The sequence below is a fragment of the Aptenodytes forsteri genome, unplaced genomic scaffold (genome assembly GCF_000699145.1).
Source record: "Aptenodytes forsteri isolate BGI_AS27 unplaced genomic scaffold, ASM69914v1 Scaffold65, whole genome shotgun sequence".
NCBI lineage: Eukaryota > Metazoa > Chordata > Aves > Sphenisciformes > Spheniscidae > Aptenodytes > Aptenodytes forsteri.
The window spans coordinates 1,394,307-1,404,852 of NW_008795127.1; the positions used below are offsets into that span (position 1 = coordinate 1,394,307).

General features: G+C 39.2%; 1 protein-coding gene across 1 annotated transcript in view; it reads left to right on the forward strand.

Annotated features, from left to right (window-relative positions):
• The first annotated feature begins 6 nt into the window (after window positions 1-6).
• The window catches only part of TRAPPC11 (trafficking protein particle complex 11), a 26,378-nt gene continuing 15,838 nt past the window's right edge, over window positions 7-10,546 (forward strand). The window contains exons 1-12 of the mRNA XM_009277352.1: window positions 7-190; window positions 1,257-1,426; window positions 1,858-1,928; window positions 2,870-2,984; window positions 5,163-5,262; window positions 6,033-6,106; window positions 6,336-6,432; window positions 7,319-7,452; window positions 7,794-7,941; window positions 8,811-8,904; window positions 10,255-10,334; window positions 10,425-10,503. Of these exons, the coding sequence (XP_009275627.1) occupies window positions 35-190; window positions 1,257-1,426; window positions 1,858-1,928; window positions 2,870-2,984; window positions 5,163-5,262; window positions 6,033-6,106; window positions 6,336-6,432; window positions 7,319-7,452; window positions 7,794-7,941; window positions 8,811-8,904; window positions 10,255-10,334; window positions 10,425-10,503 (1,318 nt within the window). The 5' untranslated portion in view covers window positions 7-34. The remainder of the gene's footprint in view (window positions 191-1,256; window positions 1,427-1,857; window positions 1,929-2,869; window positions 2,985-5,162; window positions 5,263-6,032; window positions 6,107-6,335; window positions 6,433-7,318; window positions 7,453-7,793; window positions 7,942-8,810; window positions 8,905-10,254; window positions 10,335-10,424; window positions 10,504-10,546) is intronic.

A 10,546-nucleotide genomic window follows, 5' to 3' on the forward strand; every position in this document is an offset into this window, starting at 1 on the left:
GTGGGACTTCCCGGTGGAGCTGTGCTGCCGGCCCATGGCGTTTGTCACCCTCACCGGCTTGGACGTGGTATACAACGCCGTGCACCGGGCCGTGTGGGACGCCTTCTGCGCCAACCGGAGAGCCGACCGCGTCCCCATCTCCTTCAAAGTGCTCCCCGGCGACCACGAGTACCCCAAGTGCAGGACGAAGGTAGCGAGCGGCGGGGGGCCCCGCCCCGTCCCCCCCCCGCGCGGGCCCCCCCCCCCACCGGGTTCAAGCCCCTGCCCGTGTAGCAAAAGCCAGCGGCTGGCTCGGGGGGCGGGGTGCGGGAGTTGGTGGCTCCCTGAGGGCAAGGGCCGTAGCAAGGGGCCGGTCTGATCTGCCTGGTTTACAGGCAGCTGAGCAGCACTCGCAGTGCTTGCCGCTCGGGCGGACTTCTGCTGTCTCTTCCCCCGCTGTTGGAGGGGAAGCGTGGGAGATTGAAGCCTGAGAAAAATTGTCAGGGCTAAGGGGAAGCCAAGGGCGTTGTGGCGGAGTGCTGTGGATGTGTAGGAAACCAGGGTGCCATAGCTCCTTAGCGAGAAGCAGAGAAGGCCAGTGTGACTTGCTTTTTAAAGTACTTGCTTTTACTCAGCATTAAGGTATACTTGTAAAATTTGAGCTTTAATGAAACCCAAAGTTTAACTCTGGAGAAACTAGATATTTGAAATTGGCATATTCTGAAAAAAATGTAAAGCCTTTAACTAAGTGAAATGCAGCAGAGAGAATCTCTCAGCTCTACTTTCTGCTTTGCAGCGGCAGTTAGGAAGCAATGTCAATGGGCTTAACCCTTGGAAAGCTACATAATTCTGTGATGCTGGTAAGGAACAAGAATCCTAACTGGTTTCTCCTGGCTCTGTTTGAGAGCCTGTCAAGAGCCCCCTTTTAAAATAAACCTAATTTTTCATGAAAGTGTGTGAAACGTGCTTATAAACTTGACCTTTTTCTCCAGTCTACGTGGAATCTGCTGTTATTTGTTGCTGATATCTCAGGCATCAGGCCCTGATGCCAGGGAGTGAGGTGTATGTCTTACTCGATAGGAAGCAAGGGCTTGAGGGGAAGAACGTTAAAGGAAAGATGACAAACATATCCACAAGTGACAAGAAAATAGAGGCAATTCATCTTCTGCTATACGAAGAGGCTGGTTATAGAGGCTTCATCTATATTCATCTTCTGCTATACGAAGAGGCTGGTAAATGGATTTGGTAGATTGCTTTAATAACCTCAATATTTTCAGAGGACGTCCTACGAATGGTATATTCCAAAAGGAATCCTGAAGACCGGTTGGATGAACAAACACCTGAATTTGGTTCCAGCACTTGTTGTGGTGTTCTATGAACTAGACTGGGATGAGCCGCAATGGAAAGAAAAACAGTCGGAATGTGCTACTCGAGTTGAAATTGTCAGGTAGAGTTTTTTCACTTGATTCATAACGTACTACAAGGTAATGGTAAATGTGAATTGAAGAATCCTTTTTGCATTCTAAAATATATAAATCTTTTTTCTTAGACACAAATTAAGGGAAGCTTGAACTTTGCTTTTTGAAGTACAACTGACAGCAAAGAAACTTTTTTTTAATGGTTTATTTTTAAAAGTCATTTAAGTAAAAACAGCCCCTGAAATTTTGCTAGCTAAACTCAGCACAGTTGTTCTGTCCCATCTGAACAAAGAAGAGAACACAACATTCTGTGGATGATGCAACATGTTGTTGTGTTTGGTTTTATTTCTTATATAGCGTTCTTCCAATGCTCCCATCTAGACTGAAATATCTTTTTGTCCTGATTATTCACAAATAAGAAGTGAAACCTTGACACCATGCCCTGTTGTTTTTATTTTAGGCAAAGTTTGCAGGGAAGAAATACAAAAGTTGCTGTGGTTTTGATTCAGAAAAAAACACCGTTACCTCCAGGTACTAGCAAACTGCACACAGTTGTGATGATCTCATTTTTCAGAAGGCCTGACAGACTGAGCTGACTATCGTTTCTGACATTATCTGCAGTTCTTAATATAATGTCACCTACATACATGACATGCATTGCGGCTGCAGGAAGGTATACAAATGGGAAGAGTGCTCAGGGCAGTTGACCCTAAACATTTGATACTTTTATCCTTAACTTCTTCCTCTTAAGTCCAAGTCCATCTTTCGATACGCAGTATCAAAAAATGGTATGTTAGTGTAGCACACATGACATGCCTCTTTGTAAGTAAGTTGTGTTTTAAACCTTGCTTGAGATCAGGAAGAGCTGTAAAAGCAATGAGAACTTAGAGGAAGGGTATTTGGTACCTACAGACGCCTTTTAGTGTAACTCAGTTTTAATCAATAAGATTTTGGAGTCAAGTGGAGCTGTGAAATTGGTATGTTTTAACCTTATGTTTCCGTAGAGCTGCTGCTTCAGCTGTAGCTGCATACTTTCTGGTGTCTGGCAAACCTTTTTTTTTTTTGTTGTTGTTGTTGTTACACACCCCACACACACACCCCCAGCCTCTACCTGCTATGTTGTTGTTGTTACACACCCCCCACACACACCCCCAGCCTCTACCTGCTATATATGTTTGTCTTTTCTGGATGCTTTAGTAGTTTTCAAGACACAGGTTATTTAATTCTGTGAGGGAGATGAAAAATTTATGTCATACTTCTACCTTGTTGCTAGCTAAGCCACTCCTAGAAAGTTTCTGCAATGTGTTCTGCTGGATGAAGCACATAGTACTCTGAAAGAAGTAAGAAAGAATGTGGTCTCAGTTTTATGTGTATTAGATTTTTTCCAATCCTTGTACTAGTCAAGCTTTTAGAGCTAGTTTGACATTGCAGCACTGCATACTGCTTACTTGTGCTTTCCTTGACTTCATTAGGGGAAGATGTTGTTGCATCAGAGAGGGCAGCAGCTTTATGCAATGCTTGTGATCTTTCTGGAAAATCCCTCTTTGTACTTCCACACACTGATCATCTTGTTGGTTATATTATAAGGTAAGTGACTGTAAAACACTATTTTGCTCTGTTTGCTAACGGAGGCGTTGAGAGAGTTGATAGGTTGGGATGACTACAATGTGGCATGCTGATTGTAGACCAGCAGTGAATGTTTTATCAGTTCACTGGAATTATTCAGGTTATTCTGCAACCTGATGAATTCCACACAGCTCCCCTTTCTCTGTGAGGCTGAGTGACGACTGTCAGAGATCTTGCTTTTGAAGAAACATTATTAGATATCCCAAGACGTTCCTTTTGTCAAGTCAGGTAGAGGCAAAGTGGGCTTTTCTACCTCTGCAGTGGTTTTGGCCCTGCTGGTTCTAAATAATTTTCCCTACAAATGTTTTGTTAGATGTAACGCTGTATTAGCAGGTCTTTACTTCTGCGTTCCTCCCCCCCCCCCCCCCCCCCCCCCCCCCCCCCCCCTCCTCCTCTTCTTCTTTTTTCTTTCAAAAAGCTCCTCCCCCACCCCCCCCACTTCCTGGCTGTATAGGTATCTCTCTTTCTATTTATGCTAAGTGTCATTTATCTGGTTGCAAATATTATGTCTTTGTCATTTTTTACGTTTCTTGTGCTTTCTGTTTTAATATTTACAGGGAATACAGCTTCAAATAAATTATGAAGGCCTTTCAAAAACAGAACAGGGAAAGGACAGTCTTGTGTAGACCTAAAAAGAAGGGCTCAAACTAAGGCAAATCATGGTTTATTAAGATTAGTTCTCATTTTTCCAGATATGCTTAGGGAGAGGAAGGGTCATGATCTGAGAGACTAATTCTTCCTTTTCTCACCCTGGTATTTATATACAAATAGTAAAGTTCTCAACATAAATCAGTGCTGTGTATCCATGCTGCTCATAAACAGCTACTAGAATGGATCATAATAAAGTAACTGTTACTTCTAGTTTTTCATATTTTGCTCAGTGCTGAAGAGGGAACGTTTACTGCATGTTAACTAGCGTAAGCCTTTGCAAACTGCATATAGTTGCGTTTTGGTATGTGATTTGCAACTGTCTCCAAGTTTGTGAAGATAAGGCTATATCATTAGGGATTAATAGCTCTTCATGCACATTTAAAAAAAGTATGTTTGAGCGTATAATCATGTCAGAATTCCTGGTATTAATCTTTTTGTTTTGACATTTTTAATTGAGATGTCATAGTAGTAAAAGAGAATATTTTCTTTTTTTACCTTTCAGACTGGCTCTTCTTTTCTTATACAGCCGCAATATACTGCTAAAATAAGTACAATAGTTAGACTTTAATTTATCTTGTCTTCCTTTTGTGACTGAACTCATGGTTAACAGTTGCTGTCCATTGGTCTGTCCCGTTGTTTTGATTGCCATCCTCTCTGTGTGGCGAGCAGAACACAAGTTGTGATCTGCCTTAGTCAAAGTCTGCAGTGATCCCTTCTTGGCCAAATTACAGAACTGGTACTTCATCCTTTATTTCCTGTGTGCATCAGTGCTATTGAATGTATTCCTCTCCTGGATTCTGGTCTTGTTCTAGTTGATTTTACTCCTTACAATTTGATCATACAGCATATGCTTCTTAGATCCTCTTCAGCCTCATACTGTATTAAGTATTCTGGGCCTCTGCCTTTCTCTTCTCCCCCTGTGACTTGCCATTGGGCTATTTATCTTGCAAACACAAGTTTGACTGTTACCTCTGCAGCCCAGGTAGCTGTTGATGTTTGGACAGAATGATGAAACCTAGTCTGTGCCCTCATAATTTTATTTACTGCTATTTTTTCCTTCCCACTCCTCCCCCCCCAGTCTGGCAAGTAAGATCTTGACCTGTTCAGACTTATCACAGGAGCCTCTGCAAAATTTACTTGTTTTGACTGAGGCATCTCTCTACTTTCTGTTGTCTTGCAAAATCCTATCAGCTTATTTTCAGACTTTCTCATGTTAAGTACTAGAGATTTTTGTATGAGAAATCAATCCATAAGGCACTTGAACCTACTTGTTCTACTTTGTGCCACCCCTGTGTAAGGCTTTGTGTGAAGAGTTTTTGTCTGCAAATTCTTACCCTGCATGGTAACTTAAAGAAGAGTTTAGTAATACCTCAAGCTTCTTTTGCCAACCTTAAAATAAGCATGGTTAAAAGTAACTTATTCTGAAGTTCTTCAAATTCTTTGTATGTGGGAAAAACTTAGTGAAACTTATGAGCAACTTTGTTGCAGGTTGGAAAATGCTTTCTATGAGCATGCACAAACTTACTATTATACAGAAATACGAAGAGTTAAATCTCATAAGGAGTTCTTGAACAAAACCACTCATCAGGTAATGTTACCCTATTTTTTTAAATACTATGCAAGTTATAGTGCATGTTAAAACATAAAAATAAGGGTGGTTTGTTGCTTAAACGTTTTTATTCCCCCCTTCCAACTTGAGATGCCTTCTCCTAGTACGGAAAGTAAATCTGTTTTTATTTTCTGCAACTTAGTTTGATTTTGATTGGTTTTGTTCTTATGTTTATTTGTCGTCTTCACATCTTCCTTAGAGGAAGAGCCACAGCCCAAAAATGAAGTTCTCTGATGAAAAGAAAAAAAAAAATTTCTACATGGGTTAAACTATTTGAATGTGGTATTAACCTATTTGAATGTGGTATCTTAACAAGTTGTGGGAAGTCCTTCCGTTAGAAGCTCAAAACTTAAACTTGCCCTTGATTTGGCTTTTAGCTCTTGCTTTTCAAATTGTTACGTGCTCAGACACACAACAACGTTCTGTTGCGATCGAGCTTCTCTTGTGCAAGCTGGGCTCCAAGTGGTGAGCTCTGAACGAACAATTGATACTGTTGGTGTAGAGATTTTGGGGTGTTACAAAGCCTCTCCCCTATTCTAGGGCGAAAGGCTTGGAATAGATTAAATCTGTTGAAAGATCACTGCTGTGTCCTGGTGGCAGAGAGAACTATTAGGAAACAGTTGCATAGTCAGTTTTTCAAGTCAACTGCTATATTATGTAAACCTCTGAAATTATCACCTGTATCTGCTTTGTAGGTAATAGGTATGTTCAGATGTTTGTGAGTGATATACACTGGTTGTGTTTTGCAGCTTTTATTTGTTAGACACCAGTTCAAAATAGCATTCTTCAGTGAGCTGAAACAGGATACGCAGAATGCTCTCAAGTAAGACTCATGTAATCTTCCCCCACCCTCTCTATGACAAATAACTGCTAAGCCATAGACTATGATAAATATTTTCCTGAATGCAAAATTATTTAAACATATATGTAAGGGGTGAATTCTTCACTGGGAAGAACACTCTGATTGGAAGGCTGTTTTCTGCTCTCGGCAATCCTGTTCTTAGATTTTATTATCATCTATGATTTAATTCTAATAAAGTATTCCTGCTTAGAAATTACAGAACTGCCTATAATCTTGTGCATGAATTGAGGGCTCATGAAACAAACATGCTGGAAATCAAGACCATGGCAGGATTTATAAACTACAAGGTAACAAGTGTACTTCTAACCTTTGACAACCTTTACTTAGAAAAAAAAAAAAAAACAAAAAAAAAAAAAAAAAAAAAGCTGATGCATCTTTAATGTGTAAAGGTTTAAAAGTTCTATTTTATATTGCTTTTAAGGAGATGGATTAGAAACAGCTGTCAGTGGAATACCAATTACACTCAGACTTGCAAAGACTTCTGAATTCCACACAAGAGAGAGATCCTTAGCTGAAGTTTGGGAGTATCTTGAAGGACTGGAGTTCATTTGAGATGCAGACTCATCTGCATCTCTAGATGCAGAGATGACTAGACTCTCTTTCACTCTCTGCAGGGGGAAGGAAAACAAGGGTTGCTTGTTCCTTGAATATTTTTGTCTTCTTGCAAAGCTTAAGCCAGTATAGTTCAGTTACTGCTTGTTAGGAGGAAGAAAGTAACTCTTTAAGAATCAGACCATACTTTTGTGGTCTTTTGGGGGCTTTTAGGTTAAAAAAAACCAAACCTGTCCCACCATTTACAACAATCCTGGACTTGGACTCCATCAAATTCCATTTGAGGACTGCAGGCTTCAAAGATAATGATCTTCCTAGTGGCTCTGTAGTTCCATCCTGAATTTGGCTGTGAGTTATGCACTCTTCCACTGATGATTTGAGGGAGAAGGGGAGGAAAAATAACATTAGATGAAGTAGAGGACCACATGGTTTCAGGTGTAGTACATTATACTTTACATCTGTTTTTCTCCCTCTCTTTTCTATGCTATTTGACCTCTTCAGAAATATGTAAAACTAGTTTGCTTGGGGTTTTTTTTATGGGTGGCATTTTTGGGTTTTTTTTAAAGCTAATCCTTAGCAGCCTAACACAGTTATTTTTCCTCTTATTTTGATTTCTTCTAGATCTGTCGCCTCTGTTTTCAGCATAATACTCCACTGGATGCAATTGCTCAGTTCAGGAAACATATTGACTTGTGCAAGAAAAAAATAGGAAGTGCAGAACTGGCTTTTGAACATGCTGCCTGGATGTCTAAACAGTATGTTTTTGCTTAGTAATGTTTCTGGTTTAGTTCCTACATAACCCTATGAAGTTCACTATTTTACTTGTCTAGGCAAGATGCAAATTCTGAGCTCTTTATCCAAGAAAGATACACTAGATCATAAAAATTGTATGCTCTCATTCTGTTTTGCATGGATTATTGACCACTTTTCGCTGGGAATGAACAGGCTATGACATAAATGCAGCCATAGAACTTAGGTGCAAAAGTTCAGAGAAGTATCATCTGTCTTAAGAATAACCAGAACTTTTAATTGAAATGTACCTTTCAGTTCAAATTGCTGTTCTGTACATAATCTTGGTTATGAATTTTTTTAATAGGTTTCAGGCTTTTGGTGACTTGTTCGATGAAGCGATTAAGCTGGGATTGACAGCAATTCAAACTCAGAATCCAGGTTTCTATTATCAGCAGGCAGCCTACTATGCACAGGAACGGAAACAACTAGCAAGTATGCTTTGTAACCATGATGTAAGTTGGGAGGGGAGAAAATGCTTTGTAAGTAACCAGATAGTAAATTAGCTAATGTTTTAGTCTCAAATGGTAGTGGAATAATCTGTAATATGTGTAAATGAAATCCAAGGAAAGGATATGTGTTTTTCTGATGCTTACCAACATTACAAGTATTTGTTATGTATTGGAAAGGTTTACTCTGGAACAAATGTGTTAGTGTTTATTTTATTACAGATAATTCTGACATGTTTTTAAAACACTTATTAAAAAAAAATGCTTTCTACACCTGTGGATACTTGAAAACTTACTGTTATGTTTTTTCCAGTATATTTCTCTATACGTGTACTGTATCTGGTGACTTACAGGAAGCAGAGAAACAGGAGCATTAGTATTAGTATTAGAGTGTGTGTGTGGGGGTGGGGGTGGTGGTTGTTTTGGGTTTTTTTGACACTTGCCTGGCAGAAAGGGTTGCATGGAAAATCGATCTCTGCAGTTGATTAAACATACATGCTAATTATATGTAGCTACTCTCTAGCTGACATGTCCCAATTATTTTAAAATGTCTTTATTCCTATTGGTGCTATTTATTTGTTTTTCTTGGATTATCTTGTTAGGAAGTAGTTTTAAAAAGGATTACCCAGTTATTCTTTAACAGTATTTGAGACGAATGAAGGTGAATGAAGTAGAATGTCAGACTGAATTAATGAGAAGTATTAAAATGTTTGGGTTTCCTGAAGTACTATTTTTATACAGGTGGCTGGAAAGGTTTTATGTTTTAAAGCAAATTTCTTCTTTTATGTCCATGTGTATTGGAGCATCAGATCACTTTTAATGCTTTAAAATGAAACACGAACCGTTTTTTACGTCTATGTTTGCTGAATTTACAGTCCTCTGTGATATATCCCAATCCGGATCCCCTGGAAACGCAAACTGGAGTGCTTGACTTCTATGGGCAAAGACCGTGGCGGCAGGGTATATTAAGTACGTTTCTGTGTCTTGTATCTGTGGAGTTCAGACAAACTTCTTTAGTTGCTGATCCTGCCAGCTGACTTAATGGGCATAAGCACATAATCCCTTTTCCACAGAGCCTGATGCAGAGCTGGGACCTCACTCTCTTGTTAGTTGGTACAACTTGAACAGGTGTCAACTGGAAGTGTTTGATCTCTATAACAAATAGAAAAAGGAACCTCAGGTTTATGCGGGATCAGGTCTTCAGCAAAGTCGCGTAGGCCATAGTGAAGCTCTGCTGCTGCTTTGTTTCTATTGCTGCCTAAGCTACCTGTAATCAGTGTGCTGCAGAAATGCCTGACTGCAGTGAAATGCATTATTCCTGGGAAGAGAAGTTGGAGAACTGGATACAGCAAAAGTAATGATGTCCCTGAATGCGACTGTTACAAATTCATCCTGCCATCCATACTGTATCTTGTCAACTGTAGACAGGAACTCGTGACTTTTTTTCTGAAAAAGCTTTTTGGATTTTGAAATGGATTGAGAGGATGCAATGACTAGATTTTAATCTAAGAAAGGAATTTGTGGTTTTCCTATTAAGGAGGATGTTTTCTCAGAAATTCAGACTTTGAATGTACAGCTTTGAGCTATGTGTGAATACACATGCAGTTCTGAGGTCTTCATTGTTGACTGTGGGTTTACTTCCCTTTCTCCCTCTCCATTTGGTCTCCTATTCTTTATTCTCTGCATATCCTTTGGGCTTTGCCACTTTATCACTGCCTACTTTTAAAGACTTTATTTCATTTACTGTAAATACAGTACCGTCTAACCTCTTATCTTCAAGTGTTACTGTTTTAAAATTAGTTAGAATCTAATGCCAAGGTTAAATAGTTTAAGATGAAGAGAAACTTTACCTGTTAATATATTCAGGTTTTTTGGTCCCAGCAAGAGTTTATAGCCTTTTAAAGCCCTATACAGTTCTTTGTATGATGGCGTTCTCTACTGCTAGAGAAACATAAACTTGAATCCTTACTTGAGATCAGATAGGAAAAGGGCTACAAATCTGTCTTAACATAGGCACTTTAAATGTTAATAGATGCAGTCTAAAGACTAGGTCTTCTTACTGTGATTTGCTATTTTTGGGTAGCTTCAGATAACTTCTTTTAAACAAAAGGCAAGATATTTGTCCCAGAATTTCCCTTCTAGAACACAGAGGATGGATGAGTTCTTAAAGCGATATATCTGTCTCCTAGGCAAAAGAATGTTTAAGAATTTGAGTGTGCTTGAGTTGGAGCTTGGATTGCACATAGCTCTCCACATAAATAGTTCGCTTTGGGTCTGGACAAAATTCCAATGTCATGGATTTTTCGTTGTCTTATGCAGGCTTTGATCTTTCTGATCCTGAAAAGGAGAAGATGGGGATTTTATCCCTACAATTGAAAGAGAAAAATGTCCTTCACTCGGTAAGTTTTATTCTAAAAAAAAAAAATGTTTTCTAACATTATCCTAATGTTTGCATATATAATGATATCGGTAATGGTTTTATCTGTTAGGAGCTAATAATCACTTTGTTGAGTAATGCTGTCGCGCAGTTCAAGAAATACAAATGTCCAAGAATGAAAAGTCATTTGAGTGAGTATAGATAATCGGATGCATTTTTTTTTAATTAATTTTG